Below are 16,683 nucleotides of genomic sequence, written 5' to 3' on the forward strand. Positions count from 1 at the left end.
ATTTGAGTATGCACATTTTTAAATCTTGATTATAAGAATTGTCAGAAAGATTACGTATATAAATAGATTATAACTTAGTAAGCAAGGAGAATACTGTATTCGAAGTTACTTGGTTTGGATTTTCAACTGTTTAAGCATGCTTCACTGAAAGACACTTTTTTGTAATTTTATACTTTCCTAAGCTTTTATTTATATCTTTTGTTAAATTTTCTCAAGAATTTTAGGAGATAGAACACTAGCTTAAATGTACATAGAATAGATGTAGAACAGTTAAGTAAACTCAACTACACAGAAGAATGTAGAAGGCAAAAATACTATGGTTTTAAACTGTTGTTTCAGCTAATATATTTGATTAAGCAAAAGTGTTTTCATTTTCTACTTCTTTCCTCTTAATGATTTCAGCCAGAAGGCGTTAAGAAAGAACTTCATGCAGGTTTCACTTTGGATCCACAGGGTGTTTATGGTAAGAGAATTGATCATACATGTTTTTACTTTGTTTATTTTTTCATATTCTTGATTCATGATGATCAAGTTTTCTGTAATGTGAAAAAATTGGCATTTCTCCTTCCTGAAATACTCTTCATATGTCCCTTCCAAGGATTTCCTGTCCTTTCATTGACTAACAAATCCATCTCAAAATAGCTAGTCTTTCAAAAAAAAACTTGGATTCATTTCTTAAAGGAACCTTTATATGTATCTTTTACTATGATACAACTCTAAGCTTTTCTCAGTGTGCTTGAAAACCAGTTGCTTTATCAGTGAAAATAGAATATGTTCTCATTTAACCAGAGATGAATCTGAAACCACAAAGTTTAGGTCCAGATCAGATTTTTTTCTTAATCAAAAAGGCAAAGAAAGATTGAAGTGTTTGCATCTGTTCTTTTTCAAAGGTTGATATTGTTTGCATGTGCATTAGGGCATATCTAGATTTCAAGTTATCATTGGTATTTTTGTTTCTGACTTCTCAGATAGCTGTAACCTTTAAATCTAGCTATTAATCTGAACCATCAATTGATTTAGATTGTGCCATATGATATATATGTACATTTTCAATTATAGGTTCACTCAAGAGACGACAAGAATTTCGATACAAAGTGCCACTAAATCTGGTCCCTAAAACAAAAATTGATAGAAGTGTCAGTGTAAAAGGTAAATTGAATTGAAACTTTTAGTCTACTGCATATATACTTTCTGTACATATGTTCTTTTTCTCCTATTTCACATTCCTTTGTTTAAATTTATCTGAATTTATTCCTAGGTTCTCCTTTTGATACAACATTTTGCAAATCACCTTTTTGTGTAGAATTTTAAATACTTGATATAGAATGACATAAGTATCAGTCAGATTCTGCCCTTGGATTCACTTTCATGATCTCTTATTAAAATAAATTTTGGGTTTTATTTTCCACAGGGCATCTTATGGGTGAAGCGATTGCCACAATCCTCAGTCCTACTGGTCTTAGTATTCTTACTAATCTGCCAAAGGGCAGTGCAGAGGCAGAGTTTATGAGTATTGCCCCAGTATTTTATGTGTTTCACTACTTGGAAGAGTCAAATAACTGGCATTTACTGGGTCCTGAAACCTTAACTTCAAGAACTCAAATGAGGAGGAAGATGAAAGAAGGTAGAAAAATATAGCTTCTTCTCTTGCTTCAGAGTTGTAGGGGTGCATAAACTTTGCTGAATGAGAAAGATAATATATCTGAGCGAGCAAATACAATTTTAATATAAATCTCTTTTCATAACTTATTTTCTGCCTAATATATCCCATAGGAATTGTGAGCATCTTGTCATTCAGAAATTCTGACTTCTCATATAGCATGTGGAAGAATGGGCAAGCTAGCACATGGTGAGTTAAAAAGGTCTTTTGATTAAAATGGGTGGAAAAGGCTTACTTCACCCCTTTGCTTTCATATTATAACTAATTTTTAAAGAGTCATACTTTCTAGTAAGCATGAGAGGTGAGCTTGGTGGTCAATTTAAATGGGGCTTACAACTTTGAACAGTATCTGATTCCTTGCTTTCCCTTGCTAAATCTTTTGTTTATGTCCAATAGTTCACACCATTACAACCAAGTTGGGCCAATGGTTAGGAGCTGGCATACCTGAGATAATTTGTAGGATTTTCACTCAGTTCTGAAACCTCTTCTTTGGGCTTGGGATTTTGCAAAAGAACTGTGTAGACCTTGGTTTCCTGCAGAAGTTATAAGCTCAGGCAAAGTCTGCACCCCAAGTTTGAAGAAGGAAAGCTAAGTACAGGGATGTGAGCAAGGGCAAAACAGACATACCTCTTGTAAACACAAATATGATATTTAAGGGCTATCAAACAGGAGAGGTAGTACTGTTCATGGAAAACAGAATCGGCCTTTGAAAATTAGGCAAAATACATGGTTATTTTCTTGCTTTTTGGAATGGCAAATGCAGCTGGCTTACAGAAGGAAGGAGTAAGATGCTTCAAAGACATCTTCCTTAAGTTCTCTGCATATGAAAAAGTAATCTTTTAGGGATGTAATGAGTTCATATCCTTAAACATAAAAATTGATCGTAGTTCAAAATTATTTGAGTAATTATTGCCCATTTGTTAAGTTAAATTTAAAATTCATCTGCAATATTTCTTTGAACTGTGGGAGTGTGTAGTATACCTAAATCATAAATAGTGCAAATTCGTGTCTAACCTCTAGCAATGTGGTAGTAGCTCCTAATCAAAACAAATACAATGTTTGATTTCCTTGGCAGGTTGACAGCTTTTGCTTTAAGGATTTTTGGACAAGTTCATCAATATATAAATCTTGATCAAATTTCTGTTTGTAATTCACTTCTGTGGTTGATTGATAGCTGTCAAATGCCAGATGGATCATTCAGTGAATTTTCAAATTACCAACCAGTGAAACTACAGGTATGAAAACCAAGCGTTTTCTGTGCATATACAGTAAAAGCTGAAGTCACCAGGAGGTAATGTGTTCTAGGAATGCAAGATATTTTAGGCTGCATTTCACCAGAATACCTATTCAAGAGAATTTTACTAGATTTGCCTTTTTCTAAATTCATTTAAAGAAGAGCACGATCTTGCAAACCTTTCTGTTTTCCCACTAAAAGTAGCTGCTTGCCACTTCTTAATATTTAGAAAAAAATTATGTAGGTTGATTTTACAATATAATAGTCCTGGCTTGCCAATAACTTTATATATTTTGGTCTCTTTTTTACAAATAAGCTATTACCTTCAAAAGAGTCAACATATTTTTCCAGTTAAACCAAACTGATATTTCTTACAGGAATTTCTGTTTGTTTTCTCACCTAAACTGTAGAAAGTTCTATTTATTCAAATTAACTGTTGTTTCTATTTAATTATATTTACATATTTGATTTTGTAGGGTACATTACCTAGAGAAGGTAAAGAAAAATCTTTGTATCTCACAGCATTTTCTGTTATTGGAATTGAGAAGTCAATTAAAATATGTCCTACTCAGGTAAATAATATTTTTATTTCTACCAGCGGTCATGTTCTAGGTTTCTAATTTCTTCCATTTTCTTTAACATTTGTTCAAAGAAATCAAGAGGCTTTTTCCAATTTCAAAGATTAAGATTTATTTGCTTTGTTAGTCTTTGTTTTCAAAATCAGTAAAAGAACAATAATGAAATTCTCGATCACTTAATTGTAAGATATGTTGTAGAAGATATTATATATACCTATATTGTCTTGATAGATGTGTTTCTTTAAAAATAAGTCTAATAGATGTAAGCTGTAGCCTGTTCATCTTTTCAGAAAATCCATGATGCTAAAAATAAAGCAGGAGATTATTTGATGAAAAATGTGTTGTCTGCTCAGAGCCCCTTTACTATGGCAATAACTTCATATGCTTTAGCTCTTGTGGATTTGAACCATCAATCTGCACGATCAGCATTCTCTGCACTGAAGAAGGAAGCATCTGTCATAGGTATTGTTAAATTCTCTCAGAGTCTGTACTGTAGTTGGCTCTCAGGTAGGCTGTTCTTTTAGTATTTTTAAATTCTCTAGTGTGATGACACTACTTGAAGAGTGAATTTCAGTGATGTTTGCTTTGGCGTAAGTGACTTTTTAGTCTTGTGTGGCCTAGTATTTCTGCTAGGATGAACCCTGCTTTCAGCTTTTCAACAGTGCAATTTCATTAGCAGTATGCAAGTCAGCTAGGCATCTGTCATTCCCCATTGTATCACGTTTGTTCTATCTATAGGCTTTCCTTTTATGCAGGTGTCCATAGTAGATTACTTTTGTCTGCCTTCTCATCCTTATGACATGTCTACACTCTTCCTTGGCTCAAGAATGGAACTTTTCATAATATCTGCTGCTTCCCTGACTTTTGTTGTGTTCGGTTTCCTTCTTAATTTCTCACTGGTTGATGAGGGACTTCGTAGTCTCTTGTGAATGCTGTTCCTTTTTAGTCTATTTTGTCACAGGCAAGGGACTCAGTCTGTTCTCTGCTGAGTAGTGACTTCTATCGGAATAGAAAAGCTTTGTCCTGCCTAGTGAAAGTGGCTTTAAAGCAAAATAAGTTTAAAATCTGTATTTTACTTGTTTGGCCACTCTGTCACTGTTCAGGACCAGCAATACTTGGATATCTATCAGATGCTTTGGATCAGGTCTGTTTATCATCAGTTTCTAGTATAAATGTCAGACTTACTAGTGTAAGAGAAGTATATCTTCATCTCCTGTTAAATGCAGAGTGAGTTCCTCCTTTTCTTCTTGACCGGAGTAGGAAATACTTCACCTTGTGTAGTCTGGAGAGAGCTGTTGCTATGTTTCAGTCTGAAATCTTCCCTTTATACTTTTGTAGGTAACCCTCCTATATATCGTTTTTGGAAAGATACTTTCAAAACACTAGACCAACACACTCCCAGCTCTGTTACTGCACAAATGGTTGAAACCACAGCATATGCCTTGCTTACTACTTTGCTAAGAGGGGAGAAAGACTATGCTAATCCAATCATCAAATGGTTGTCTGAAGAACAAAGATATGGTGGAGGATTTTATTCAACTCAGGTGAGCTTTTAAATATTTCGTTCTCATTCCTCAAGTACCAAAATCTGAGATGTCTTAAGAGGGTAATATCATTAGATGACCACATTGACAACTTCAGTGTCCGATGTATGGGATTAGTATCAAATGACTCTTGTCATGATATTCTTTGTCTCTGGGAGATACTTCTTTTCATGAAGTTTATTATAAATAGAAATTTGCAAGCTGATTCCACTGACTTCAGATCTGCTGAAGGAAAAGAATCATTTTTATAAAACATTTTTCATTTCATGGCATGATGTTTGTTCTTGTTTTCCACAAAAAAGGAACACAGTGTAAGAAGGTATGCGTTTTTTCATTGTAAAAACTGTGTTAGTGTGCATGAATAGACTAAAAGTCAACTGAAAGTTGCCAGATTTCTAATACACTACAAATAGTCGTACATCTAGAATATTCCAATTCATGCAACCTCCCTTTTCTAAAATTATTAATAATCTATGAAGAAGCTGATGTGTGCTGTGTTTGTTTATTGCTGTTTGCTTGCTTCTTTTTTAGAAATTGCATGCATTTCTTTAAAATGCACAAATACGTCTATAGTGTTAAATATGTTACCACCATGTTAAGTGTACTTGCTGAGACACTGCTAAGCTATTTAGCTAGTAATTGTTACCATTATTTGTAATTATGTTTAGGTGGCAGAAAATAAATTGCTTTGTAATACATTTTCACTTCTTTTTAATTTCTGGAATTAATTCTTTATAATTGATTTCTGGCAGGACACAATTAATGCCCTTGAGGCCTTGACTGAATATTCCCTTCTTGTCAAACGGCTTAATTTGGACATGAATGTTAAGGTAGCATACAAGAACTATGGAGACCTTCATGTATTTAAACTGACAGAAGATAATTTCGTGGGAAGAACTGTGACAGTGAGTGAATAGTATCGCTTTTGAAAAGTGAAAGCAGTATTCTTAGCAACTTGTTAAATAATTATTTGAACTTTGAAATTGCTACTAAAGTAGCTTTTTCTCTTAATAAACTGGTAGTAATTTGGTATAGCAAATGTGTAAGGACTTTGCTCATCTGCTAAATTTCATGCATTTGAATATTCATTTAAATTTAGTATCTCTGCTTGTTCCTATGAAGGTTTTTTTTTTTTGTAGAATTTTGTAGCATCGGGCCTTAATACGTATTTAAAATGTAGAAAAGACAAGCAGGTTTTCTGACCTGAATTGTTGCTAATAGCGCTGTCTTTATTATTAACTTATAACTTTTTGTTTGACATCAATCCTTTAGGTACCTTTGGATGATGACATATATGTAAGCACTGGAAGCAGCACTGGCATAGCTACAGTAAATGTAAGCCTGCAACCAATTTTTTAAAATGGAATCTCTGGTTTGTTAATATCAACATTGAAAAAGAAACTGAAATTTCTCATAAACTGTTCCATTTGTTGCTCTTACCTTTACACTGAAGTGATGGATGTCATTATGGCTATATTTTAGATGAAGTACGAGCCATTATATGACTCTGTGGCTAATGAGAAGGAAGTTGTGAAGTTTCTTCCTTTTCATCAGAGGTTTTCTGTTCCATAAATCTAAATAGATTATCAACTTGGTTTTAATGCTCATCAATTGTTACTGTCTCTTTGGCTTAGACAGCCAAATGGGGAAGATCCAAATTAGTGATCAATTTTGAGAAATTGCTCAATTCTCTGTTATTCTGGTGTTTACTCTTAGTTTGTTTAGCAGTGTCATTGAAAAACTGTTTTCTTGCAATATTTAAAGGAATACATTTTGTGTGCCTAAATATTAAGCTATTGCCATGATATATTTTCTTCTAATCTTTCATAGCCTCTTCTAGCATCAAACTTAGTAACATCTGAAATGTACATATTCTTGTGTAGTAGTATTTATATTCATAAAATATCAGGAGTTGTTTGGATAATATTTTTAGTCTTGTAAATATAACCAGCAAGAGTGGTGTGGTTTTGCTCAAGAATTCCCCATTTCTTTGTGCTGATCATTTATTTACTCTGCTTTGCATCCATCAAAACTAATCATGCTGTACGGAATTGTTTTTACTGGTAGTATATTCTTCATATTATGAGTTTTCAAAGTTTTATGCCAGTTGTGAGGATTGGTTACTGCTTCTGTTTTGTCTTAATTTATTTGTACGTGTGTAGGTGAGGACAGTATATAATGCAATCGGTACTTCTGAAGAGTCGTGTAACTTTGAATTGAAGATTGTTCCAAAGAGAGATGATGGTAAAGGGTTAATATGGTTTTAAATTTTACTACTTAGGTCAGTGCAAGGGAGGGAGGAAAATAAAACTTAATTTGTTTAACAAAGTGTTTCTTGTTAAGAAAGAAACTGTAATAAATTCTGCCACCTTCTAAATGCAAATCCGGAAAAGAAATTGCTAGGAGCCGTTTTAGCCCTTCTTGAAACTATCACCTTTTTGTGAATAGAATTAATTTTTAAAATATTTCTGGTAGGTGCATTTTTACTCATTTATGGAAGAGGTTTTGCAGTTGGGGGGGTGAGGAACACAAACTTCCAGCAGAAGAAATAAATATGATGGGGGATGAGGGGGTTTACAGTGAGTTCTACAAGGTACTGAGAGTTCTAGTCCAGTTACAACAGGGTTTATAACCACATTCTGAGCTTTTGTCATGAAGTAGTTTTAATTCGTAAGTACACAATAAACTACATTAAGCATTAAAGCTGTCATTTTACCTGAATTATAAAAGTATAATGCTACTTGTTTGTGGCTAGACAATGAGTTCCTATAAAAATAGCCACCAAAACAATTTAAAGAATTATCTTTCAATTATGAAAATGCTTTATGAGAATTTTGGATTGCTGCTTCTGAAGAGTTATAAAATGACTTATTTGACTCTACTTGATGTGAAAAGGTTACAGAAAAGAAGAGGGTGAGCCACTTGGGCGCTTAGAGGCATGTGCAAAGTAAGTACAGCTGATGGGGTTTTTGTTTGGTTAGTTGCTTATTTTTCTTTCCCCAGTGATTGAGCCAGTGTTTTGCATTTAAAAGTTTCATTTAACTAAATGCTGGTTCTAAATGTCCTGGATTTCCTAACATTCAACACTCCTCCTTGCAAAGGTGGAATCCCAGCTGACACATTGAGGAATTGGAGCAGTGCTAAGCAAATGCACTGTGGGTCTGCATATGCATTACAAAATTAATCTAAGAATGTTACAAAGGCTTTCTGGTCTTTTGGTTTTTCTCAGTTTTTGTTTTCATGTTACATTAACTGACATTTCTATTTATTTTCTTGTATTTTTTAAGAGATTAGAATGTTTTTGTTTAATAATAATTGCATCTGGTCTTCTGATCTTCTTTTCTGCCTGTTTCTTCACTTTTATGTATGTGTATAAACAGAATTAGAGCCAAAGGTCATGATCTCTTTGGGAGGGAGTTTTTCTTTAGTTTATATATGGCTTCTCCTGGAACATAAGTATTAAGAAAAGCTTCTTTATGCATGAGATTCGCATAATTATGAAATTATTCATCTGGACTATTTTGCTTCATTATAGGTTTACTGTGGACTAAATGTTGATAGAATTTTCCTTAGGTTTTCCTGGGATCATATTGGATAATTTCTTTTTAATTTCAGTGGTGTTTAAGTAATGTTATTTTTAATCTATTCTAGGTACAGGCCCGGCGTGAGAGAGCCACAGTCAGGGTCTGCTCATGCCGTGATGGACATAGGTTTGGTTAGTGGATTGGAAGCAAATACAGAAGACTTATCTACTGTAAGTATTAGAGAATTTTTTTCTTTAACTGAAGTTTTTTGACAGAACTATAATATTTACTGGTTTTCATCTTTTTCTGTTAGAGTAGTTGTGCAGATTTATATAATTATATCCTCATTACTTCTAAACACTTCTATTACTAATGAGAATAATCTACTTAAGTCTATATTATGGATTTTTGATAGGGTCAGAAGCTAGACGTCTAGTTAAAGTTTGACATCTAGGCTCCCTCTTGTTAGTGGAGAGACAAGACTGGATAGAGGGTGGTCGTCATCTGTGTTAGGGTAGTGTGGATCAACCTCTGGAGATGCTGTATGTGCTAACTGTAAAGGGAACACAGTATGCACACCTAACTATAAGTTGGCTAAGTTTGTGAACTGAATCTTAGCTGTAGTGCTTGTGTTCAGCTCTTAGTGACAAGCATACCAGTTTTAGTTAAAGGCAATTAGAGTTACACTTACAGGATACTCTACATGGACTCGAGTATTCTTTTAATTATAATTAGCTCTTTAATTCTTTATTATCTTCATATGATGAGTAAAAGGATAAATTCCTTAAAAGAAAACAAAAAAAACCAAGTAAGAGTATGAGCATTATAAAAAGGCCCTAAAATAAGGGGGTTTTTTACATCTCAGAATTATGTTAAAGCTACTGATTACAAAACCTTCAAGATCACCCAAAAATGTTTAATTTGTATAGAAGATTTTTCTGTTTTCCTCCCCTACAGCTTGCAAGTGGAGTTGATCAGCTGATAGCAGATTATGAGATAAAAGATGGGCATGTTATTCTGCAAATAGACTCTGTATGTTACCCTTTTCATAACTGTAAGCACTACTTTAACTCTTTGGTATAATCTTGTTTCCTTTAGAGCTCCTTAATTCATACGTCTTTCAAATAGGTGCCAGCTAATAATTTTCTCTGTGTTGAGTTCCGGATAAGTGAGCTTTTCCGGGTTGGAATGCTAAATCCTGCCACATTCACTGTATATGAATATCATGCACCAGGTATGTGTTCCATGTCTTCAAATTCATGGTTGTCTCTTAACTCTTTATTCCTCCTTAAAGACTACACTTTTTCTTCTTCAACAGCTTTTTAATCCTTGTTATTTTAAGCTCAGGTAACTTTTGTCTCACAAAATGTCAGTGCTGACTTCTTGGACTTTGATTTTCTATATGTATTTATTATTTCTTTTTGGATCTTCTAGATAAAAGGTGCACTATATTTTATAACCCCTACGGAAATGAAAAACTTGTGAGATTGTGTGAAGGAGACGAGTGCAAATGCATGGAAGGTAAACTTTTTTAAGATGTTTTCCCATTTCACTTGCTGGGAAAATGCAGTGTAGTGCTTTGGACAAACCCTCACTAAACACAAGGGAAAAAATCCTCATAAGAACACAGCTGTTGTCCTCTCCAAATCTTCTATTTTAAAAAAAAAAATTTTAAAAATGTGTGCAGTATGATCATGGATGTCTGACTGGATTAAGCTCAGGTGATTGAGGGTGTTATTTTGTATTTTAAATATTCATTGTTCCAGCATGCAATCCCATAATTACGGTGTTTCTCAGTTACAGTAGATTATCCCAAACAGGTAGAGGTTCGTGATGTTTTATTTGAGGACATGTGATGACATTGTCTTAACACTGGCATTTTTCTTTCTCAATGTAGCTGAGTGTAGTAAAGTACAGGAGAGGCTAGATTGGTCAATAACTGCCGACACCAGGAGAGAAGCTGCATGCCAGAATGATATTGCATATGGTAATATTTGAATTGTCATTACCTATTTCACATGCTCTGACTGAAACATTTACTTGTTTACTACTGCTACAAAACATTTTGTTCCAATTAGATCTTTAGTGATTAAATTCAGTAGGCTTGACAGTGGCATACAGTATATGAAGGTGACATATTGGAGCAGAGAAGACTAACTGCTGCCCATACCCTCTGCTGGAATAAAAGTCACATAACCAGAGTTAGTGCACCAGCGAGCCTGATCTGATGAGTTCTGCTAATAAGCACAGTGTTTCTCTTGCTTGGTACTGATCTAACATGATCATGTGACTTTGGGGTCAGAGGAAGTCCTGGGGCATCAGATGAGAGCATGGGTAGAGCTTTCATCAGATTAGAGCATGGGTAGAACTTTTTAATGTTTCTTAGCCCTACAGTGTATAGCTATAGCCATCATTTTCCCAGAAATTAGTATTGTGAAGGGACATTATATTCTTCATATGAGCATCTGTAAGACATTTAGTATGTATTGCAGGAACAAAGAATAACAAAAAGTTTGGTTTGTGTTGTTCTGCAGTTTATAAAGTGAACATTTTATCTCGCAGTGAAGAAGGTTATTTTGTAAAGTATTCTGCAACTCTTCTGGACCTCTATAAAAGAGGTGAGTGTCCTGTTCTTAATCCATTTAGTGATTTATTTAGAGTAAAAGCTGTCTGGTTGAGACCACTGAAGCAGCTGGCAAAAATCAGCAGTCAAACCTAGTCATTTCATGAGAGTAGAAAACCATAGTCTCAAATACAGCCTTTGAGAATGCTTTTGTGCCCCGAGAAGGGCAGTCTTTGTTTGATGTTTTTAAACAGCTTTTCTGTATTATAGCTGTTGTTAACAAACCTAAACTGTAATCAGTTAAATGTCTTTTATGTGACAAAACAAGGTGAACATATTCCATAATCAATTAATAGAGTTGTGAGCTGTTGTTTAAATGTCTCATTCATTCCACAGAATGCCCTCCCTTACTGTATATACAATGATTGAAGTGGGGTAGTATGCAAGGATAGGCTATGCCTTAACGTTTCTCAGATTCTGCAGGTTGGGCATGTTTCCACTTGTGGGAGAAAGGACTTTAGAATGTTCATGGACACTCGCTGTCTTACCTTTGGGAGAGGCAGCTGCTCATAGGTCCTGCAGAACTGAAGCTGATAATCACTCATTTTTCCTGAGTTTAAGCACCCAATATGCCCTTATAATTACTATAATAGAAAATTATTTAATGTCCACGAGGCTTATTTACCATTCAGATTTAATTTAAAAAATCTTTTACAAGAAATATGTTTTATATCATCAAATTTTCCTGTTGTAACTAGTGGCAAATAGATCCCTTGGCTCTGTTCTTCTGTAGAACATTTTGGTATTTTCTGTCTAATATATGAATTACTGGATATTGTCTTTGTGAAATTTTCCAATTCTTGACATTCTACTTCAGGGCAGGCTTTTGCTCAAAAAAATAATGAAATAACCTTTGTTAAAAAGAAGACCTGTACAGATGTTGAACTGAGCCCAGGAGAGCAGTATTTGATCATGGGAAAAGAAGCCTTAAAGATAAACATTGGTTACAATTTCAAGTAAGTAATTTACCATCAGAATATGCAGAGATTTAATCTTAAAGTGTGCTGTGAAGTAGCAAGTGTTTGTATGTAATAATTCTTATGTAATACATAATTGATTTAATTTTTTAAGTATTCATTCGACCAATAGTTACACAATGTGTTTTCAGATGCGTACATTTAAAACAGGATTATGAACACAAAGCAAGCAATTTCATACTGTAATTTTTTTTTTCTGCTTGACATTTTCCTCCCCAGATCTTAGCAGCAAATGATCGTTTTCTGTTGTCTTCTTAGATTCCAGTACCCTTTGGACTCCAGCACTTGGATTGAGTGGTGGCCTTCAAATGCAGCATGTACATTTTGTCAGGAGTTTTTAAATATAATGGAAGACTTTGCTGAAGATCTCATCATCAGTGGCTGTTGATTTACTTGGAGAATTTTTAAATTAAAAATACAGATCAAATCTCATAAAAAAAAAAAAATCCTCACCTGTTTAGTAATTCTTTCCTGAACTTAACATTCATTAATAGTTCATCTTGAAAAATGGTGTTTGCTTGTATGTCATAGCCATGTTCTTATAACACAGTCATGTTGAAAGTATGATTTTTAAGTTTGGAGGGGAGAATAACGCAGAATACTGCAAAGACGTTTGAAGTCAGATGAAGTGGATCAACTGTAAAAACAAACACGGAAAGTACTGTCTTGTGCCAGAATAACACTTAGAAGCATTAAAATCTGATGTCTTATTAAAATATAACCCTTCCTTCATTTAAAAAAAAAAAAGGAAAAATAAAATTGTTTATCAAATAACTTTGTTACAACTTTGATTTCCAAGCAAATTAAAAAAAATAAATAAAAATCTATCTAACCTAGCACAATAGCATCCAAGTATTTAGGACAAAAACCTTACTGCAGTCCCAGTTCCTTTATAGTGACTATTTTAAATGTTCAGTTTCCAACTTCATTAAAGTACTGTAGTGTAAGAATGATGGAAGACAACTCCTAAAGTTATTTTAGATTATGTCAAGAGCCATACTGAAGCCAGGTACTCCTGACCCTATTGTGCTTCTTTAGTTCCCTTAGACCTGCAGATGACAAAATCTTGCGCTTTTTACCCAAGCTAGTATCCAGGCATTTATTTTAACATGTTGAGTGGAATTTTTCATTCAACACGTGGTTGGAGTAATAGATTTTTAAATTAAACAGTCCTGAAGATTTACTAAGTTTTAATAAATTAGTTTCTACCAGTCCCTGTCTGAAATGCAAAAATTTACTTTAACAGTGTACTGAAACACTGCAATGTGTCTCAAACAAACAACACCCAGCCTCTGCAATGGAAATGAAACATACTGGAAACTTCCAGTTCATATTCTATAAGTTGAAACTGTTACAGGCAACTTAACTCTTTACTTTTTATAAATAAATAAACTGAATTTATGATGTTAAAAAACAGTCAGGAAGACCGTAACTGTACCTGGTGATATTTCAGTTATGAAGTGATGCTTATATGTGTTGAAGATACTCTCATTTGCAAAGCATTTTGGCATGGAAAGTTCTCCAGCTAAATAAAACATTCAAGAAGCTTTTAAAAATCTTATTTGTGTATGAAAGAGAGAATTTTCATTACAAGTTTGTTGAATCTGCACAGGCAGTTATTTGTGAAGTCGCAGTAGTATATTCAGAAGATTAATAGTGTTTTCTAAGGATTTTTTTTGAGAAGAGCCAACAGAATGATTTGCACATGCCATGGCAGTTTGATGAGACAAAAAGCATTTTTCTGAAGTGCTGCATAGGTATGCTCCAAAAGCAAAGCTATTTTTCATAAAAACCTTGCTATTTTACAAATAATGAAGTCACACAATAACTTTCCACTCATCTCAAACTTGGGAAGATCTTAAGGGGTGTGTTAGTTTACTTAAGAATTTTTTTGCAAAGTCTGTTATGTATGTTAAAACAAGTTGGGCAGTCTGCTACCTTGTCTTCCTGCTTATGTTAGATAAGAGAGTGCTAATTGTTTTGCTTATATGTCATCTTCAAATCAGGCCTGTTATGATGAAAAAATTAATGTGCTCCTGCTTTATAAGAGGTATTTTTTAATTAATACCAATATTCAGAATATAATAACTGTTTTGTAATTTGCATGTTCACAAAGGTGGAACTGCCTGTGATGTATTTCTCTGCAAAACCATTATGAAGAAAATTTCATCTTTTCTTGATTTTTTAGATTTCAGCAGTAGAAATTATACCCTCTTGCAGCTGATTCAGTCTCTTAATAATATGAGAAAAATCCCCTTACACTAATGTAAATGTTGTTAGTCTAAGGTTAAAAGAAGGCACTGTTAAACCAAGTATTAAAAATAAAATAGTCATGCTACTACAATGAAAAAACAAGCATGTGATACAGGGGAATCCCACTTTAAGAGAGATTAAACCTAGTGTTTCCCCTTGCTGATGATGTGCTAAGAATTTCAATCGTTAACCAGTTTGGTAAGTCCTCTTTCCAGACATTGTTAATTATTATTTGTTATATGAGATATTTCAGCCAATTTTAAATACTTTTGATGTTCTTGCATTTGGTGTTTCTTCTGATAGACAGTGTTGGTATGTCATCCATCCGTGTAGAGAAAATAGACTGTTTTAAAACTAGTAGTATGTTTCTCACTGCTTGTATTTTAGAAAGACCATGTTTTGGATATTAACCCTGCAGTCTTGGTAAAAAATGTTTGAACAATTGTGATAGTAAATAACAATAGCGTAACTTAAATTATAATAATATTCAGAACTCACGTGGAATTATATTTTGTTAGTGTTCTTAATGGAACAGACTTTATTGTTAAAGAAAGCCTAGGTATGTCCATGGCATTGTATCATGCATAAAAGCTTGCTTTCCAGATAGATAATGCTTTTTACCCTTAATTTTTACAATGTGCTGCTTTATTTTTGAAAATTCTTTTGCCAGGAGAAATTACTCCCCTTTTTATTTAGGCATGAGTATTTATTACTGTATATGAAGGACTATACACAGCTCTTGAAACACTCCCAGTTTTCCATTGTGGCAGAAACAGCAGAGGGAGCACAAGAACGTCATTTTCATATAGGTCCTATAAATAGTACTTTACTCCCCTCCCTGTCCCCCAAAAAACCACAACATTTTAAAAAACGTTCTTCAAAAGTTCAGCTACTGAAAATGCTGCACTAATTTCCCAGTGGATGGGAAAAATAAGTATTTTCATGTGTAGTGCCATAATACTAGTTTCATGTCTGCTGGCAAAATTTTCTTCATAACCCAAATTGTTTGTCAAATTCCCCTGCAAGGCAGTAACCACCCCACAATCTCTGAGATTCTTGGACAAATTTTAGATTTACCAGAGATGGTATCATAGTTAGGGCTGTGTGATAAAAGCATGGGCAGAGGATGCAAAGTCTTTTCTGATCAGTGTAGAGTTCTGAGCATGAGAGAGGCTGCAAGCAGCGATACAACCAGGGTGCAGTACTCATTTTAAGAAATCACATAATTACCCCATTTCTGCCCATGGAGAAATGTGATATTTGAGAACTCGGAATGGAAAATGTACTTAAGTGCTGCTTCCTGGCTTTTACAGAGATAATGTAGTTTAAATGCAGCTTAAAACCACAGAAATAAGGGGATTCAGCCTAATAAAGCCCTCCTTTTGAACTAACCCAGGCATTTTCTGGCAAGTGCATCATGTACCTGGTAGCGTGTAGTGAGTGACACTTAAGCTACAAGTTAAAATATGCTATATGAAACAGAGGACATTTTCATTTTAGAATTTCCTAGAGTTTGTGATTTTAGTATAGACACTTGATGATATTTCAGCAGACTAGGTTACTTGGTTTAATTTTATACAGTCAGCTCACTTCAAAAGCTTCTTACCAATGTGTACATTGTGCTGACAATGACATTGTGAGTTTCTCAAAATTCTTAGTCTTGCAGTAAAAGACATTGATCTAGAAGCACAAGTAGGGATGCTTAATGTAATTCCTTGGCATGAAGAAATCTTGCAACGCTAAAAAGTATCGGTAGCAAAATATGTGCAGTAGCAGCCCAGAGAAACAACATGTAAACTAATAAAACCTGTATGAAATAGATATGAGGCACAGAAATTAGGGAAATGAAAAACAAGAAAACAAAATCTAGAACCACAGAAGGGCAACCTGTTTCTAAATTCATGAGAGTTAACCATAGTAGTCTTTGGTTTGCAATGCTGTCTTTTCACTCTTAAACTCTCTCAGCCTGTCTCTTCTGTCTTGAAATCTCTACTCCTGTCAACCTGTAGCACTGGAGGAGGATTTACTGAAACGTGATTTCTGATGCAGCTTCCCCTGAGGCTCTGTTTTTAGGGCAATGTATAGAATGATGCCTATTAGCGAATACCAGTTATTGCTTTTTTTCTCTTTCCTCTTAATTTGGTTCATGTCTTCACAATTCAAATTTATATGGTTTGGGGATGAACCAGTTGTTATTTTTCCAGCCTTCTCATTGGTTTGGTTAGGTAAATTCTTACTGCAGTCCTTAAATTTTTGATCTGCATTTAAGTATGCTATTAGTGCTTGTTGA

General features: G+C 34.2%; 1 protein-coding gene across 3 annotated transcripts in view; it reads left to right on the forward strand.

The window, feature by feature from the left end:
* C5 (complement C5) overlaps positions 1–12,914 on the forward strand; it is a 28,671-nt gene extending 15,757 nt beyond the window's left edge. The window contains exons 22-41 of one of the 3 annotated variants that reach the window (XM_052815821.1): positions 403–463; positions 1,060–1,149; positions 1,412–1,624; positions 1,774–1,849; positions 2,736–2,895; positions 3,371–3,466; positions 3,763–3,934; positions 4,811–5,016; positions 5,769–5,921; positions 6,289–6,351; positions 7,179–7,260; positions 7,912–7,963; positions 8,668–8,770; positions 9,498–9,572; positions 9,669–9,774; positions 9,975–10,061; positions 10,438–10,527; positions 11,075–11,158; positions 11,981–12,119; positions 12,399–12,914. In XM_052815821.1, coding sequence (XP_052671781.1) covers positions 403–463; positions 1,060–1,149; positions 1,412–1,624; positions 1,774–1,849; positions 2,736–2,895; positions 3,371–3,466; positions 3,763–3,934; positions 4,811–5,016; positions 5,769–5,921; positions 6,289–6,351; positions 7,179–7,260; positions 7,912–7,963; positions 8,668–8,770; positions 9,498–9,572; positions 9,669–9,774; positions 9,975–10,061; positions 10,438–10,527; positions 11,075–11,158; positions 11,981–12,119; positions 12,399–12,528 — 2,238 coding nt within the window. In that variant the 3' untranslated portion in view covers positions 12,529–12,914. Of the gene's footprint in view, positions 1–402; positions 464–1,059; positions 1,150–1,411; positions 1,625–1,773; positions 1,850–2,735; positions 2,896–3,370; positions 3,467–3,762; positions 3,935–4,810; positions 5,017–5,768; positions 5,922–6,288; positions 6,352–7,178; positions 7,261–7,911; positions 7,964–8,667; positions 8,771–9,497; positions 9,573–9,638; positions 9,775–9,974; positions 10,062–10,437; positions 10,528–11,074; positions 11,159–11,980; positions 12,120–12,398 lie in introns of those variants that run through there. The other 2 variants (XM_052815823.1, XR_008239418.1) reach the window with 2 other exon arrangements.
* The last annotated feature ends 3,769 nt before the right edge of the window (positions 12,915–16,683 follow it).

This window comes from Harpia harpyja, chromosome 19 (assembly GCF_026419915.1).
Source record: "Harpia harpyja isolate bHarHar1 chromosome 19, bHarHar1 primary haplotype, whole genome shotgun sequence".
NCBI lineage: Eukaryota > Metazoa > Chordata > Aves > Accipitriformes > Accipitridae > Harpia > Harpia harpyja.